The sequence below is a fragment of the Rhinopithecus roxellana genome, chromosome 1 (genome assembly GCF_007565055.1).
Source record: "Rhinopithecus roxellana isolate Shanxi Qingling chromosome 1, ASM756505v1, whole genome shotgun sequence".
NCBI classification, from domain to species: domain Eukaryota; kingdom Metazoa; phylum Chordata; class Mammalia; order Primates; family Cercopithecidae; genus Rhinopithecus; species Rhinopithecus roxellana.
The window spans coordinates 182,876,799-182,895,367 of NC_044549.1; the positions used below are offsets into that span (position 1 = coordinate 182,876,799).

At 50.2% G+C, this 18,569-nt stretch overlaps 2 protein-coding genes across 4 annotated transcripts in view; one reads left to right on the forward strand and one right to left on the reverse strand.

Moving 5' to 3' along the window:
* The window catches only part of CEP63 (centrosomal protein 63), a 137,266-nt gene that overhangs the window by 112,068 nt on the left and 6,629 nt on the right, over positions 1 to 18,569 (forward strand). The window lies entirely within an intron of this gene.
* The window catches only part of KY (kyphoscoliosis peptidase), a 50,402-nt gene continuing 40,815 nt past the window's right edge, over positions 8,983 to 18,569 (reverse strand). For all 3 annotated transcript variants that reach the window (XM_030934264.1, XM_010364845.2, XM_010364846.2), the window contains 2 exons: positions 17,713 to 17,903; positions 8,983 to 13,535 (listed from right to left, as the gene is read on the reverse strand). In XM_030934264.1, coding sequence (XP_030790124.1) covers positions 12,640 to 13,535; positions 17,713 to 17,903 — 1,087 coding nt within the window. In that variant the 3' untranslated portion in view covers positions 8,983 to 12,639. The remainder of the gene's footprint in view (positions 13,536 to 17,712; positions 17,904 to 18,569) is intronic.

Below are 18,569 nucleotides of genomic sequence, written 5' to 3' on the forward strand. Positions count from 1 at the left end.
ACAGCGTTCATCCTGTTCACTGCACAGCTGTTCTCCAGACACATCCTATTACTATCCTCCTAGGAATTCCCTTTGCCTCTTCTGTGTGAAGGAGCTTCCTGGTTCCAAGCAGACCTCTTTCTTGGTCTCTGTCCCTCACTGGGTGGAGCACTCCACCAAAGAAATGGCTCATGAGAGGCAGATTTTCTCTGAGATCTTGAATGTTTCTAAATGTTCTTATTCTACTCTTCACCCTTGATTGAGATTTTAACTGAGGATAGAACTCTAGGTTGGAAATTATTCTGCAGAATGTTGAAGTTATCGCGCCACTATTTCTTCACTTCCAACATTGCTAGTGTGAAGTCATTCTGATTCCTGATCTGTTGCAAGTTACTTGCTTTATTTCTTCTCTGGAGGACCTGTTTGTCTCTAGTGATCTGAAATTCGTAATCACAAGCCTTAGAGTGGGTCTGTTTTCATTCACTGCTCTAAGTGTCTGACAATCCTGGGAAATTCATTGAATTATGTCTTTAATAATTTAATTCTCAGCGGATTCTGGCACAACCTAGGCACAGTGACAGTGTTTGCTGGTGTTATCATTCTCTTTGTGGAGCTCCTGTAGGTCAGACATTTTCCTCAGGTCTGGGGATCTTTGGAGGTCCTCTCAAAGTCCTTTTTAATATTGAGATACAGGACAGGCACAATGGCTTATGCCTATAATCCCAGCACTTTGGAAGGCCAAGGTGGGTGAAGTGCTTGAGCTCAGTAGTTCGAGACCAGCCTAGGTAACAGAGTGAGACACCATCTCTGCAAAAAAACAAAAACAAAAACAAACAAAAAACCCCTCCCACACACACAAAAAAACATTAGTTGGGTGTGGTGGTACATGCCTATAGTTCCAGCTACTTGGGAGGCTGAGGTGGGAAGGTGGCTTAGGCCTGGGAGGCAGAGGTATCAGTGAGCTGAGATCATGCCACTACACTCTGCCTAGGCAAGAGAGCCATAGCCTGCCCCGTCTCAAAAAAACAAAACAAAACAAAACAAAACAAAAAACACTGAGTGAGATATTAAAATGCTCTATTAGCTATCTATGGCTGTGTAACAAATTATCCCCAAATTTAGCAGCTTCGAATAATACGTTTTTTATGACCTCACAATTTTTGGGGGTCAGGAATTTAGGAATGGCTAAAGTGGGTGGTTCTGGCTCTGGGTCTTTCATGAGGTTCCAGTCACGAAGCTGGCCAGGGCCGCAAAAATCCTCACAGGAGCTGCTTTCCAGATAGCTCACTCACATGGCTGTTGGCAGGAGGACTCAGTTCCTCACAATGTGGGTCTCTGCAGAGGCTGCTCGAGCATCTTTACAACATAGCAGCTGGATTTGCTGAGAGCAAGTGATCCGGAGAGAATAAGGAGGAGGCTATAATGCCTTTTATATCCTACTCTTGAGTGTCACACACCATCATTCATTTCTGCCACATTCTATTTGTCAGGAGAGAATCACTAAGTATGGCCTCCACTTAAGAGCATGGGAATTAGGCTCTACCTTTTGAATGTAAGAGCAACAAAGAATTCGTGGACATTTTTTCAAACAACCACAAATGCCATCTGCAAACCATGGTGTGTGTGTGTGTGTGTGTGTGTGTGTATGGAAGAACTGACTGACTGGCTTCCCAAAGATGGGAAAATGGGGTGCTGGTCTTTTCACTGGGGTGGTGGTTACCGATGGTACCTGTAGGCCTTTTTTCTTGGGTTGATCTGTTTTCTCAGAGTGATACCCTCCAGTTTTTGCTTTGAGGACCAAAGTCAGACAGCCAGGTTTGCGGAGTTAAGTGACATCAGGGTTTGAGGTGGTCTCACCATTCAGTATGCAGATTGTATTTTTGAAAAACCATTCATTAATTTTTTAACCATTAGTTTTCTTCATGTGGTTTCATATGTTGATTTACAGCTGTCTCAAGTGGGAGGTTTTCTTTTTCTTTTTGTCTGCTCTTTGGGCTCCCTTCCTTGTCTGAGTATATTGCAGTTGCTCCTACCCAGTCCCCGGAACCCTCAGACTAGAGCCAGGCTTTGTACCTGTGACTTGGGGCTCCCACTATACATGGTTGTCCCAGCATATAATAGACAACTCACTGAGCCTAGTGGGTGGGTTGGCTCAGCTGCCCTAATTTAAGGCAGATTTGTATAGGTAAGGCCTTAACATAGGTGTCCAGTAATGGACGGCTGCCTCATGGAGTGGAGAACTCCTGGTCCCTGGAAGAATTCTAGGAAAGATTGGGTGGTTGCATATTGGATATGGGATTTCTGCATTGAAATCAGTGATTGCTACAATTTTATGAGGGGCTTGAGACTTTTGGATTCCTTAGGGAGCAGCACATCAGTGTCATCTTCATCATGCTGACAATGGCTGATGTGTCGTGATGGTAGCCAAAAGTAACTGAGTACTTACTATGTGCCAGGGACTATTCTAGTCATTGTACCATATGTTAGCTCATTTAATCGCCATAAGAAGTGTACACAGTAGGTGCTATGAGTATCCCTATTTTACTGATGAGGAAACAAAAACAGAGAGGTTCAGTAACTTGCACAAATCAGTTGGGAGGGGGCAGAGCTGGGGTTAGGAATCAGGCAGTCAGCTCCAGGTGTGTGCTCTTAGCTGGCACACTCTCCTACCAGCTGTCAAACAGGGGCTGAGCCACAGGCCTCCCCACCCTCATGACAGCCAACACTGAGGACGAGGAGGGGTCCACAGAGCTTCTCCAAGTGAAATCAATGTGTATAGAGGAAAACTCAAGGCTTCAATCATACATTAATGGCTCCTGACCACACAAGACAGATTTCAGTCAAATAGGGGACCAGTGGCTAAGAGGCCATCTTCCCAGAAAGAAGCCCATTTTCTTCTTTTAAAGATAGACTTTAACACTCTTGTTGAGCTTTAAAAATGTCAAGTGAAGCTTTTACTGCCAGAGTGGATGCTCTCCCACAATCAGGTTAACGTGTTCTCTCCACTGTGTGGCTCCTGGGAGATGGAGAAGGGGATCTGATACTCATGAAATGAATACCAAAAGGTTCATGGTGCCCACGCTTGCCCAGTCCCTAGGGTGGGGCTATCCCAAAAGGCATAAGAGGAGACAGCCTTCAAGTGCTGCCAGTATCTTGGCTTCATTTAATTTTTTAAATATAATAAAATGGTGGATGTTAATTTCCAGATCTCCTTGGTGTTCATATACATTCAAATACAAATATAAATATGAGCAAAGTGTTCACTAGGCAATCTGTCATCCCGCCGTCATTTTGTTTTAAGTAAATGCTTCCTCATTTTTCCTCACCACTATCCTTTCCCCAGATGGGAGCTGCCGGGGGCTCCCCACTCCTAATATCTGCAGTTCATCAGTCATGCAGCCCAGCTGTTCTTGTGTACTCACAGTTGTGGCTGTCCCTCTGCCCTCATGCCACCAGCCTCTCCATAGCTGCCCCTGCCACCATAAAGGGGGACGTCACTGCCTTGGTCCCTGCACAGCCGGGGCGAAATGATGGCTGATTCCTTGTGTCACAGAGGCAGTCAGCCATTCCCCCTGCTAAAAACAAAGCAATCTCGGCACATGTTCAGGGCGGGTGGATTCCCTCGAGAAGAACACCACTCCTCCCATCGATTGGTTGCCCATGCCCTGATTGTTTCCCAGAGGCAAACACCATGAGCACTCCCAGTCAGGTGGCAATTTTTCTCTTTCTGTAAATATACATTTCCCACAGGGGCAACGGAGCACACTGCTGTGCATATGCTTTCCTAGTTGAGCAAAAGAAGGAAATGACTATTTAGGATGTTGTAACTCAACAGCTGTTTTGGTCAACAGCCATGTAAACAACCCAGAGATCTATCATTTTGTTTCTGAAATGACAAGGCAATGTTCACTTCAAAAATTTACTGATCGCTTATGCTGAATGCAAGCACTGTTTAATCATGGAGATAAAAGAGCAAACACACTCAGCCTGGGCTCCTTCTCCCTGGAGTTAATATGCCTGTACACATTTGTGTCCTCTGAACTGGGTGGCATGCATATTGAGTGGAATCCTCCTGGAGCTCAGGGGAGGTCAGGGGGCCCCCAGCACATCCTGAGACTTTGGTTTGAAAGCTGATTGGTTGTCAGTCCATGGGCTAGCTTATGGAAAGCCAGTGCTCCCCACTGGTCTGAATAGCCTGATATGGTTTGGCTGTTTCCCCAACCAAATGTCATCTTGAATTGTAGTTTCCATAATCTCCACGTGTCATGGAAGGGACCCAGTGGGAGGTAATTTAATCATGGGGGTGGTTACCCTCATGCTGTTCTCATGATAGTGAGTGAGTTCTCACAAGATCTGATGGTTTTCTAGGGGTCTTTTTCCCCTTTTGCTCAGCACTTTTCCTTGCTGCTGCCATGAGAAGTATGTGTTTACTTCCCCTTCTGCCGTGACTGTAAGTTTCCTGAGGCCTCCCCAGCCATGCTGAACTGTGAGTCAATTAAACCTTTTTCCTTTATAAATTACCCAGTCTTTGGTATGTCTTTATTAGCAGTGCGAGAACGGACTGAACAGTCTCCTTCATTATTTTGGTCTGAGCCCTGATTTGGCTACATTTAAGATGGGATTGGCAAATACATGGCACACCTTACCCTTCAATTCATTGTCTGCGGATCACTAGCTAGTCATGACCCTCTTTTCTACTGAGCCCAAATTTGGCCTCAGAATCTGTCTAAACCCAGTACCCCAGGCAATGATGACTAAACGTCCAGAGTGCTGGTTTAATTGGAGAGAGGGAATCTCTTGGTGGGCCCTGTCTAGGTGGCCTTCTCATTTTCAAACCTTCATGGCTTGGCGTCGCCACTGGATACACCAAGCACTTCGTGGTTCTTTGTCTTTTTTATACCTCGTCCTGCAGGGGCTCCTCTTCAGAGGACCAGCCTTGAGGATAACTGTGCTCAAAGAAATCACGAGTTCGAGTGTTCCCTGGAGCATTAGTTTCCAGTATATCAACGGGCTTCAAGACAGTCCCACATACTTAGGCTTTGCTGTAGAAAATGTTTATGCCTTTAGACCCTAAATAGCTGTATTTGCCATTTTGCAGCTCTTTCCCGAGAAAACGGGTTCTTCTGGGGCTTTAGAAGCTTTCCCATTGTTTGTTGGTCTCTGTTTGGGTGGGTGGGAGTGGGATCAGCAGGTGCCCTCAGCTAAATGTTTATGTCACTCTAGGTTAAACAGAAGCATCAAGCTTAGGTGATATAATCTTCAAACAGGGCCATGGGGGAAATTTGGAGCAGGAAAAAATCTAGATAAAGGAAAGAAAATTCCATTAAAACTGTTCACAGCCAAAGAATCCCTGACCACCCTCCGCTACCCACCTTTACAGACAGGATGGCCATCCTTGTCTAGTCAAGACCAAGTCCTACTTTCAGGATTTGTTCTATCTTCCAAATAGTCAGTATGTGTCCTCTTTTAGATATTGGACTTGGTAAAGGGCCTCTTCCTCTGAAGACCACCATTAGCTGCATCCTCAGCCTCCTCCAGGGTGGTTACTCCACCCCACATTCCCAGCCCTCCCCAGGATGTGGCCCTCTTCTGAGAGAATCTTGAGTTTACTTCCTCAATGTCCAGGATGTGGCATCCAGAGTTGGGCAAAAAGCACACGGGCCAGCCCTGGTGAAATGGGAACATGCGTTGACAAATGCTCAGTGGATGGTTATGGACTGCTGGGCCATAGTACTTCCCTGGCCCTGTCTTCCTAACCTCTCTTAGTTTTCCCAGTGAAACTTGCCAAGCATTTACAAGCACCTACTGTGTGCCAAGGGGCAGAACCAAGGCATGTGTATTCAAGGAATTCACATCCAAGGGGCAGAACCTCCAAGTATTTCCTCAATCCCAGAATCTTGTAGAAGGTTCTGGCTTAACAGATGAGTAACAAAGTGTGACATGAACATGGAAGATGGGCAGATAATTCCCCATGGCTTGGGCAGTGGGAGGACTAGGAAGGTCTGACAGAGTGGTGGGATGGCCTGATCCACGAAGGCCAGGCAGGGCTTCCTCAGGCAGGAAAAGGCGTCCTGGCTAGAAGGGACAGCACGTATAAAGCACGCTGGTGGGAGGTACATGGCCTGCCTGGTGTCACATGGTTGATGATTCTAAGGGGCTCTCAGGGAGAGTCATAGGAGACAAAGTGAAGAAAGCAGTCTGAGGCCAGAGTGAGGGTCTAGTCTCATCCCTGAGCAATGGGGAACCATTGGTCGGTTTTAAGTAAGAGTGGAGCACGGAACTATCCTCTTGGCTGTTGTGTTGAGGTTTTCCTGGATGGCAGGGGCAGGAGGGAGAGAAGGAGAAATAAGAAAGAAGCTGCCTTTCATCAAATTAGTCCACAGCACCTTGCAGGTGGCCGTTGGAGTACATGTTTATCCTATGTAGAAGCCCCTGTCCCTTCCACAAACCATCTTGTGAAGCCCCTTCAGTGACTGCTGGATCCCAGAGGGCTTTGGGTGTGCTGACTCCACACATAGAACCCTCACCCAGTCTTTCCTGAACCCTCCATAGCATAGGCAAGTTAACTTGTGTGTGCTGCACAGGTCTACCTTCTGGAAGAAGTTGCTGATTCTCTGCAAGGAGTGTAGGTAGCGGAGAGTCTCCGGCTGTTAGCACCTTCAGGCTGTTAGCACCTGAGCTTTTGAACTGAGGCCAAGCTCTTGCCAGGCAGCCCCTGCAAATGACTGAGCATGATGGTTTCTCTAGGGCTTGGCCATTTCTGTACAGCTCCAGATACCTCTAATAAAAATCTTTGTTTTGGAACTCCCTGTTGGGTTGGCTGGGACTTGGTCAGACTTGCACCATTGTCTGAGCTTCTGTCTGCCTCCTCCTGCTTCCCCCCTCCCTTTTGCCTTCCACAGGTATTGCCTCCAGCACACTGTTTGCATTCCTACTGTGTCTCAGCATCTGTTTTCCTGGGAATACAACTGCCCACCTGAACATATGATCTGTGCTGCTGTTGGTGCAGGAGGACAGGAGGGAAATAAACTGGAAGCCGTGGATGTGGAGAGTCTGGCTTCGAGATGGAGCTTGTTTACCTGCAGGTGGGGCTCCACTCCTGCACCCTGTTGAGTCCCCCGCCTGGCTGTGGTACGAAGAGCTACCCTGCATACCCCCACCCAGTAGTGGAGTAGGCCAAGGCAGCCAGTATGGGGTCCGGCGAGTGACATGCATCATCGAAGGTGCTTATTATTTTGATGAAACACAACACATTTCTCTCAGCCCGTAAAATCAAAGATGTGCAAAAAGGCTGTTTTCAGGGTGTAAAACGCCCCTTGTTTCCCTGCGGTAGTGCATAGCTATTATGCCTCTGGAGCCTTGGTGCGTTTTTCAGGTGTGAGTGACACGAGGCTGACTGGGTGGCCTTGGCATCTTGTTTCTTTAGAGAAAAAGGAGCAGACGGGGCTTCTTCCCGATTCCCTATAAAAAGCAGTTTTTGTTTGAAGACCTACCTTTCCCACTAGTACCTAATACCAATTATGTCTTTCCAGAGATGGTGCGCTTCTTCTGGTAGGATTTCTTGGAAACCTTGTCTTAATAACCCAATCATCCTGGTGTGATAAGAATATATGAATAGGAGGCCAGTGTGGACAGTAACAGGGCCGAGAGGCTTCATCTCCCCATAGAAAGTATAAGACACAGACAGTATAGCTGAGATGATGAGGACCTGGGCTGTAGCGGGTCGTGGGAAAGGAGAGAAGGTGGAGTTGGGAGAGCAGGTGGGAGGTGGGACACATCCAGAAGAGACTGGGTTTCATCACCAGTAACTGCCACGAGTCTAACTTAGTTATCTGGTTGGATAGGGATGCATTTACTGACCTGGGGACCCAGGAGGAGTTGGGAGTAATTTGAGGGAGAGAAGTAACTCCAGTTTAGCATCTTTTGACTCGGAGATGCCCGAGATGTCCCAAAGAGGACATCCCAGTTAACTTTCAGTTTCCTTTAGTTCTGCTTGCAAAATCAGACAGAAGCAACATCCTGTCAGAAGCTGTTCTTCCTCTTTGGTCCCTCTGCTGGGCTTTCTCCAGCCCCTTGCCCTCAGGCAAGAGAGGAGCCAGCAGTGCAGTCTGCCAGGGGCTCCAGGGGCAGGCTCTTAACACAGCAGGGCCCTTCAGATGTTCTGTAACTGACAACCCCAGGCCCACTGCCTGCCAGCATCTGTTCACAGAGACACGGCATCACAAACTCTCCGGACTGGAAGGGACGTTGGAGGTCATCCACTCCAGCTTTGGGGATGGCATTTTCAGACTGTTCTAATAACTCAAGAGTTACTCCTTCTTTTGTGCAGAAGACTGTTTCTTCTGACTTCCTCTTAATATGCTGTCAGGTCTCCTTCCTAAGGAGAAGCATGCTGGGCCTCGTTTTTGTGGATCTAGCAGCGAGAGACATGACGAAGCCAGATTTGGGAACACAAGTTCTTTTTGTCCTTCACACTACAGCTACGAGAATGGTCTCCATGGTTACAGCAGCTTCTCAGAAATGTCTGGATTTTTCATTTTCTGTATTTCTCTAAATATCTAATTTATGAATAATCTGCTTAGGTGACCCCTGGAAAGTTTCTGCATGTATATGAATATCAAGAAATACATATTTATATACATTCAAAATAAAAGAAAAGTAGGCTGATAGGCATTTTTGGTAAATTTTTTTCTCCCACTATAAAAATAAATTAGGATTGACTTTAAAATTTTCAAGTTAAACAAGATTCAATGAAAGAAACAGTGCCTTCATGTTCTTCAAAGGCATGTGAGCCATAGAGTGGCTGAAGCTAACCTAATTATGTTTTCTTTAATGTGAAATAGCTATTTGCCCGACATTCCATTTGCATCTCACCGTCACATTCAACTGGCTGGGACATTGATTTTTTCTAGGTCTTCCTTTGAACATGAAAGTGTTTTTCCTGTTTCTCTCCACTCCCCACCTTGTGAGATCCATGATAAGAATAAATCAATAATTACATTGTTGGATAAAAATGAATATAAATTTTATTGAAAAACAACACCAGCAACAATGTGGGGAAAGCATACTCAACAGCCACCGGCCCACACAACTCAATGCACACATTATGAGAAGTAATCACCTCTTTCAATTGCTGACTACTTACTCCAAATGAAAAGAAATTATAGACCTAAGATAAACCGAGGTGGGCTACAGAGGCACACCATCTTTGAAAATTTTGCCAATAGCAAATGATGTAGTGATGCTGTTAACTCTCTGTTTGCTGCAGACAGACCAGGATATCTCAGGAATTAATTGGTTTCGAGAAGAGAAAACCCACTCCTTCTAGTGAACATGGCATCTAAAACCTCAGACCACTGGGAAAACTTTTCTCCTTTTCAAGTCCTTTGAGAAGAGGATTTCACAAACTTTCTTGGCAACTCGTCCCTCCTGCTTAACAACAGGAAATAGTTCTTTATGTCTAGCCGAAATCCTTCATGCTTCAGTTAGTCTATTTATTTCCTTTTAATCTCAGCAGGCAGTGAGGAGGCTGTCCTGGTAGGACAATGTAACATATGGGGAACTCACAATGATCATAATCGGATTGAAAATGGAGTCCGGCTGAGCTGGTGGCACTTCTGAAACAAGCTGGAGAGAAGGGAACTGCAGTCATGGTGGTAGTGCCTCTGCCCACCACTCCTCCGCCCTCGGTTCCCTTCTGCCCTGTGGCCTGGGGGCTGCCATCCTGAGAATTGCAAGCAGATACCCTCTGAGTTTGATCGGTTCCAATCCTTCATTGGTATAGTAATGAGTGTAGTCACAGCTGTGCCATCCAGTCCTATGTCCAGTGCTTCTGTTTCAAGAAGTGATTTCCAGGCAAAACCGTCCCATCACATCCCTTGTCTTTTCAACACACCAGGTTGCCCCCCAGGATGCCCTCACAGCTTGTGCGTGACAAAGATGTCCTCCGTGTACCCATGAGGAAGCGCTGAGAAGCCACGAGAAAGCACCTAGTGATTTTAACATGAACATTTCCACAGCATTTTCAAGTTCTGCATAAAAAGCCCGGTGATAGAGCGGCCTCGCGGCGTACAGAGCCGGCAGCTCCGCACTTCGGACACCTGGGGGCGCCCGTGCCATTCCGCCGGCGACTGGGCCTCGTCGCCCGGGAAACAAAGATGGGGATTTGAAGAAAAGCCTTCAAAATGCAACTCCGAATGTCTACCCTGAGCAGCATGCGTGTAAAAATTCATGAAGATTAGATTTCATTTCATGTATTTTTACTTCAGCGGAAAGAAATGCAGGTGATTTTCTGACTGCGCCTACAGCTGTCTTTACAAAGCGGGTGCCTGGTTAAATGAGAGGGAGGGGCTTGCCGATGCCCTGCGGTGCTTTGAGAGGCGGGGCCTCCCTCTCTGGTGCTGGGGACAGCTCCTACTTTGCTGGGTGGCATTCTCTGCATGCTCCAGGATGTATTGATTAATTATATTACATATCGAAAAGGTATGGGGTCTCCAGCAGGACTAGGCGAGGCAGCCAGCGCGGGGTCCAGTGAGTGACATGCGTCATCCAAGGCACTTATTATTTTGATGAAACAAACACATTTCTTTCAGCCCATAAAATCAGAGGTGTGCAAGAAGGCTGTTTTCAGGGTGTAAAACTCCCCTTGTTTCCCTGTGGTGGTGCATAGCTGTTATGCCTCCGGGGCCTTTGTGCATTTTTCAGGTGTGAGTGACACGAGGCTGGCTGGGTGGCCTCGGTGGCAGAGACTGCGGAGGGCGCAGGACCAGCCCAGGACAGTTCAGCCCCCCAGAGGTGACACCCCTTGTGCTCGATGCCCCCGGTCTGTTGGATGATGGGCACCTTTGTGAGCTGGCTCTGGGCTAGGCCACCCTGCTGGGTGGCAGTGGGGACTTTTAGGGGAGGGATCCCGTGGGATAATGAACAGAAGTGTCCGGAGCCTGGATCTTCAGTCAGGACCTGGGCAGGGGAGGCTGCTGCCACCTGGCAGTTTCCTCACCCTGTGCTCTGGATGGCCAGGCCCCCTTTGTTCACCTCTGTAGCCCAAGCATCTGGCACTTACCAAAGCACCCCATGGACATTTGTTGGATACAGGGATGTAAGGGTGAATGCCACGGAGGAAGCTGTGAGGGTCCCAGCTGGCCCTGGCTGTGGCTGAGCCTGGAGGCCTGAGGAGGGGCAGTGGGGAGAGGTACCAGGCAGTGCTGGCTCTCAGGGGTAGGGGGCACTGAGACAGCCAGGGGCCATGGAGCTGGAGAATCCAGGAGTTCGGCAGGGAGTGTGTCTGTGTGCCAGGATGGTTCTGCAGTAGCCATGTGGGGCCTCTCTCGCCTTTCCCTCTCATGTGCCCTCGTTGAAGCCAGCCTTTCCTCCGTTGCCATGGCAACAGCAGCCTGAGGCGCTGCTGAGGGCCAGCTGGGCAGCCGAGGCCTCTCAGTCTGGCCTGAGCAAGCAAGGGTCCCTGAGCTGTCCCCATGCAAGGTGAGACTGGAGGGGGGGGTGTCTTCTCAGAGAAGGGAGGAAAGGAGATGGGATGGGACGTTTGCTCTGAGACAGGCACAAAAGCTGCTCCCGTGCAGCTGGAAGTCTTCCCAGCCCTGGCTTTGCTGGTAGAGATGCTGGGGGCAGGCAGAGCCCTGTTAAGGTGTGAGTCTCCTCGGCATTGCCGCACTGCACTACTCACCTGATCTGCGGCCTGATCACGGCTATCTGCAAGGCTCCTCAAGGGCCTGGCCAGCCTCTGGAGGCTCCCTGTGGAGGCGGGGCAGGGGCCTGAGACCCAGGCTCTGCGAGGGCCTGGAGGGCACTCCAGGCCTTAGACTGAACTAACTACCCTGTGCACTCCTATTAGAGCAGAGCTGGAGGTCTTACATCCTCAGACACAGGCTGCAGCTCTGCCAACAGTGTCCCTCCCACCTGCACAGCCACAGCGGGCATGGGCTGCTCTTTGCTTTGGAGTCTCCTCACAACTTTCTGGTTGTCACATTCCTGACTATACTTAGGGATGGTGGAGATGATCAGCTTCCAGCCAGTTGTGGGTCAGCTAGATTCCTCACCACACCCTTTTACTAAGGCTCTTGAAGAACAAGAAGTAGCTAATGAAGAAGCAGCAGGATGAGGAAGATGATCGGGTCTGGGAGGAGAAGATGGTCCAAGATTCCCTGGGGGCCCGAAGCTGTCAAGAGGCATGGTGATGTTGCTTGAAAGGGGCTCTGTGATTCAAGGACAACTCAGCCTTGCAAATCATGTCCCCTTGGCCACGGAAGAGAATTCTCTAAGCATCATGTGAAAAGCTGTCAACCTGGGCAATATCCCTGCTTTCCCACATCAGCCCTACAACAACAACAACAACAACAGCAGCACTAACACAAGAAGGGGCATCTGGATGCAGGTGTACAGTTTACAATACCTTAGATTTACATAGCACCTTTTTCTTCTAAAGAGCCACTGCTTCTGTCCCCTCAGTCACAGTCACACCTGAGTGAAGCCTTCGGAACACAAAGATCACAGCTCCTGTTTCAGAGGAGGGACACTGAGGCAGAGGCCTAGAAGGGATTTCATGCAGACTCAGTGGCGTCCAGGGCTCCCTGCACTTCCCTTGAGCCCTCCCTGGGGAGGTCTGGCTTGGCCCTTTGGGAGGGTAAGACCGGGGCACAGGCCTTACTGGGCATTCACTTGGTATTTCAGGATGTAGGAGTAGAAGTTGTGGTTGGCATTCTCCAGCACCATGACATAGACTTCCTGGCAGCCAGCTGTGCTGCAGCTGCCCTCCCAGTAGCCCTCGTGGTTGAGGGTCAGGGGCCATGTGTCCTGCCCCTTTACCAGGACTTTGGCAATACCATGCAGCTTCAATTTGAATGGGATGTTCCGGTTGGCAGGAAGCACACCCGACAGAGGCTCCAGCAGCTCATTGTCCTGTCCCCAGTTGCCAAAGCTCTCAGGGAACATGGGCCAGTTCACCTTGGTGTTGGCACAGCATAGGAGGTAATTAAAGACGAAGATGTAGTTTCCTGGTTCCTGCCTCTTCTTGACAAAGATCTTGAGGGCGAACTTGCCGGCATGGGGCAGCTGGACTTTCAGCTCGGTCCGCTTCTCCCAGTGCAGCTGGAAGATGTAGCGCCGCTGTGCCTCCTCAGTGATGGGGCCATCATCCCCATGGAGGGAAGCCAGGACGTTAATGCCCTCCTCCACGCTGAAGCTGATGGAGCAGCGCCCATCGCTGGTGTGGATGATAGGGTCAGGGTGGGAGGGCTTCATGATACCCATCTGCTCTGAGAACCAGCTGGGGCCCACGGGCTGGTGAAGCTCAGCAGGCAGCTGGACACCCATGTCCACATAATTGCACTTAAGCGTGTACTCCAGCACTGAGCTGTAGATGTCAGAGTTGCCCTTGGCAAAGATCTGCAGCTTGTGAGTGCCCATGGTTGGAGGGTACACCTCCAACTTCATCCCGTTCTTCCTGAGGCTCAGCAGCCCATGCTCTTGCTTGCCGTTGAGCATGAACATGAACAGTGTTGGGGCGCAGCTCTCAATGGTGACCGTGGCCTTCCCGTTCACTGTGGAGAGAAAGTCGGGGTCAGCAGAGATGGGTCCAGCATGTGCTGATGTGCTGGTAAATGTTTAACAACTGTCTCCCTGGGAGAAAAACGTCTTGACTTATAGTGCTTGCCTATTTCCATGGTGTCAATACTTTTACCACAGTCCATTTCAAGCACCCAATATGACTTCACTGAGCGTGGCAGCAGCCAGTGGTAGTACACCGCTGGAAGGGTTCCCTACTCCCTTCAGGTAGTTTTCTTTGAGATAAATGAAAGCTAAGGGGCCTCTAGAAAAATTTGTCCCCAGCGGTATGTGTGCATCCTGCCCATTTGATTCACATAAGATGAAGGTTGCTTGTGTCCAAAGAGGGTCATGGGGCAGGTGGGGCACCTTCTCCCCCAAGTCTCAGGTCTAGCTTTCACCTTGCTCCCTCCAGAATCTATCTAAGTGTCAATGCTGTCATGTCAACACATTGTCCTTAAAACTAGTGAGAATGGCTTCACTCCCTGACACTGTGCACAGGAGGTTGGGGTGGGGCAGTTCCCTGATCCCCACTTCCCTGACCCCATGCTTCTCACATAGGTGTATCTTAGCCATGTTTCAGGAATGGGTCCTGAAAAGTCAGTGTGTGCACAGGAGGGTCTTTTGCAACCCCCACACTGCCACACACCACCACCCCCGCTGCCGTCTCTCCCTTTGCTCTGCAGTTCCTTCTTCATCTGTCCTGGTCATTGATTTTCAGGGAGAATTGGTCAGTTCTCTAGTCTTTGTAGCCCATGAGGACCCACCTGCCTGGTCCTTCCTGGCGCCCAGGGCCACAGGGAGGGGCAGTGGCTTCTTAGAGTCTGGCCTTACTTCTCTCAGAAACTGGTCATCCGCTCCCAGCCCCAGCAACCTCCCCAGCCCTGTTCACAGTTGAGCGCAAAAGGAGAGAGGCTGTCTGATCCACATCACCAGGAACTTTCCCCTAGCTTGGGCTCTTGGTGGGGGAGGCAGAACACTGTGCCTGGGCTCTAGGATAACGGCCTGAATAGACTTCCCATTGAATGTGCGTTCCATGCCAACTCCCACCTCAGGAATGGGAGAAGCCCACATGGGCCAGCGTGATGGGGAGGCTGCTTAGACAGCTTGTCTACCTTCTTCACGGCTGTTCTACCTCGAAAGCTGTCCCAGCCTTCTCAGATACTGCCCACTCTGCACCTGCCCTACACTCCCACATGTCCCCCCACTGCCTCTGTTTCCCCTCTGCCCCTCAGCTTTCTGGCAACCCAGTGACTTTCCTCTGCCCCCACCCTCCAGTGACTTCCTAATAATGAGGCCCCTTAGACCTTGGAGGACCTAGGCTGCTAGCCTCCATGCCTTCCTCTGAGTCCTCTCCTCCCTTTGCAACCCCTACTCTTTGAGGCCTGGCCCTCATCCCACTCTCTGAGCACTGCTTAATTCCAATGCCATTGCTTCCCCTTCTGTTACACTGAAATTGTATGACTCTTGGTACTTTAGTGCTATTTTATTTGTCTACTTGCTTTCTCTACTGCCTTCAGCCATTGCATGGCACATCTGTCCCATGGTAACCTCCAGAGGAAAGTGACCAAGATCAACAGACTTGTTATCTCCTCTTGGTAAAAATCCCCCTCTCCCCTCACTTCTGAACTAGCTCAGTGGGCAGAAGCTACCTCAGCTCCTCACTGTGCACGGCCCCTATCCTGTTCCATCTCACAACTGGCTGTGAGTCTTTTCTGCATAGTGAGGCCCAGATCCCCCTGCAATTCACTTTTGATTGTGGAGCACCACCCAGCACCCCACAGAGCAGCCCCAGGGCTCCTTTGAAAATGTCCGCCTGGCTACTCCTGGGCTCATGGCAGAGCCCTGAAGCTGGAGACCCATGCAGAGGCCTGTCTCTTCCTGCCTCGCCAGTATCAAGCACTCTCTCAGATCCTCCAAGGCCACACCCTTCCTGCCTCAGGGTCCTCCCACCCACTCCTCCCTCCCCACCACTTCCCCCAAACCTGGATAAGGCCTCATGGTAATGTCCCGATGGCAAAGCAGCCCACCCGGACCCTTCACCTGAGGCTGAGTTCCCTGGCAACCTCTCTCCTAGCCTTGGCTCTCCTTCAGAGAACGTTCCACTGCTGTAATTCATCATGTGAGCACTTTTGTGTAGTGTCTGAACTCCTTGCTGGGCTGTGGCTCTGTGGTGAAGGGGCTAGCCTGTTTCATTTTCTGCCATGTCTTAGTGCCTGGTTGCGGTGTCTCACGCAGAGGGTTCTTGCCAAAGGTGTGTTGAATGACTGGGAAGACTTGAAATAAAGGACTGGTCACCCCGCAGACCTCTGTGGGAGCCCATGGGCTCTTCCAGTCCCCCCTGCCTCCTCCACCTCTCCTTTCCCCTCCCCGGTGCTCTTCTGGAGCCCGGCAGCTTTCCACCCCCTTAGAGGTGCCCTCTTCCTTCCCTTCCTTTCTGCTCACCTCAGTTTCCCTATTTTGCTTCCTTCCCCTCCCCCACTCTAAACTAGCTACCACAAAGAAATACTCTGTAAATATGTATCAGATATATGGAATCATATTTAGGTTTAGATTTCTATGAATTAAGGAATCTGGTATTTATATTTTTATGTCTCTTAAAAGGGCAAACTCCACTCAATGGCATCAGTTTGGTATTGCTTTGACCTGGTCAGTTCTTTCCAATGGTTCAATGGCCTATGATACATTGAACAAGCCCTTCCTCTATTGTAAGCGCAGGAAATGGATTCCCAAAGTGAGCAACTTCACGCTGTTCCTTTAGCCGCAGGAGCTGCCACGTATTTGGAGTTGGAAGAGTATGCAAGAGCTCAGTAACCTGGCAAAGGAAGCCATTGTGTGGTGGAAGGGACGAGTCAGTTGGAACTAACTTGGGGGCACCTGTGCTTCTGGCTGCCCCATTGCCCTGCAGTGTGGGTGGGAGCTCCCCAGGGGCTCTGGGCCACCCACAGGCACTTTGTGCTAATAGTCAGTGTGAGCTCAGACCTCCTGTCCTGGGTGGATGGAGTCCCCAGTGGCAGAGACAGTGCCGCCAGGCAGTCCTTTGCTGAGGTGTGGGAGGCTGGGCTGACCTGACTTACAGGGCTCTGCAGTGTGCCCAGGTTGTGTGCCCAGCACTGGATCAGGTACCAAGGCCTTGGAGAGGCATAAGAGACAATCTTCCAGAGGACCTGCTTTTTGTCTCTTAAAGACAGTTCTGGCCCCCCCCAAGGTAGCCCCCATATGCCTCAGAGTATGCAAACATACTCAGCTGCTATGGCTCCATGGTGAGGGCTGGGGGAGCAAATGTCAGCGCAGGCCAGCCATGGGAGATGGCTAAGCTGGGTATCCTATACTGCCCCAGGTGAGTGGGCTGGAAACTGCTAGGTCCCGCCTCCAGAAGGGAGGGGTACTAAGCCAGCCAGGCAGAGGTCTGGAGCCTGGCCCTCATCTCGGGGTACCTGAGTTTGGAGGCTGGGGGCTTACTGTGTCCCCTCTTCTCCTCTGCTGTCTAAAACATGTCCATCTCTGTCTAGCTACTATGCCTGTTCTCTTCTCCCAAGACCCAGCTCAGTGGCCACCTCCCTAAGGAAGTCTGCCCCAACTCTCTGCCTTGGGTGGGACTGCCCCCACCTGTCCTAGGAGACCCCTGCTGCTCCCCACCCTTGCTGGTTGGACCACCAACACCCAGATTCCAGCTCTGCTGAGGCCATGTATTCTCTCCAGCAGGAGTTGGGGAGGAGAACACAGCAGGCCAGTAGCTTCTGTTGGGCACCTGAGCCCAGAGGCTATGTGTAGCGGGGGTGACGCAGTCCTTGTCCCTGCTATGTGAGCTGAGAGAGACTCACCCAGCTAGGAACCACCCAGCCCTGGCTTCTGTGACAGGCCAGGCTGTGCATCCAGCCCTCAAGTTCTAGGAAACCTTCAGCCTTCAGATACATCCCTTTCTGGGTTTATGCTAGTGTGAGTAAGCTTCTGTCCCTGCTGATGTGGCCTATGGGCCTTCCCTGCCCTGATGGCCTGGGCTGCCTCAGCAGCCCCCACACATCCACATGCACACACAAGCTTTGTGCTAAGCTACAGGCCATGCCCCTGGGAGGGCATGCCCTGAAAGCACAGTCTCAGGCGGGCTGCTGGAGGACAGTGCGAAACGTTCCATCCCTGCTGCTAGCACACTGGCACCTGCTCCAGGCTCACCTGTTCTGATCATGGAAGTCTCCGGGTGGGCACTCAGCATCCCTTTGTTGTAGAATTCACTCTTGTGATACATGTTGTTCTCAAACTGCCTCAGAGATTGAGGAGGTTTTAGCAGCTGCCAGTTCTTGTTGTCTGGGAAGTGGTCCTCGATGAACAGTGCAGGATGGGTGAGGAAGTAGAACTCATTGTAGCTGCAGCAGAGACAAGCTGGTTAGCAGCCAGCTCTGTGTAGAGGAGGCGGGGGCCCAACACACCCACCAGAGTGGTCCTGTGGACACGCTGGATGTCCACATGGGCACTCTAACATGGGCACTGGAGACTCCTCCTCAGTGGATGCTTCCAGAAATTGTAGCCAAGGCAGGGTCTGAGGTCGCTTCTAAGGGAAGGCCACAGTGCCCTCAGTGCCCTAGGGTATCATGGGGAAAATTGACTCCCTCATGCTCAAAGACAATCACAAGTTCAAAGGGGGCAAAGGCATTACCTGTGGAACACGCAGTGGGGTTGTGGGAAGACAGGGAGACAGAGCACTTAAATTCACTGCCTCCATCTACCACAGCCTATTTCTGTGCTGTGCAGCTGTGCTGGTGGGGACCTTTTGTGGCTCTCCAGGACCGACTGGAGTGCTGAACTCTCCAGGTGTCAGTAATGGGGATCAAGAGAAGAACAGGGAGGCCCTTCCTGAGACGGGGGAGGCTTTGCTCTGCCTAAGAGGAGCAGTGTTGAGAATAACAGTGGTAAAGAGGGCATTTGTGAGTGCGTGAGCCCTGCGTGTAGGATGTGTATGCACATGGCTTGTATTTGTCCCATGTGTGGGAGTGTCAAGATTTAAACTGCAAAAATCAGACAGAGCACACTCA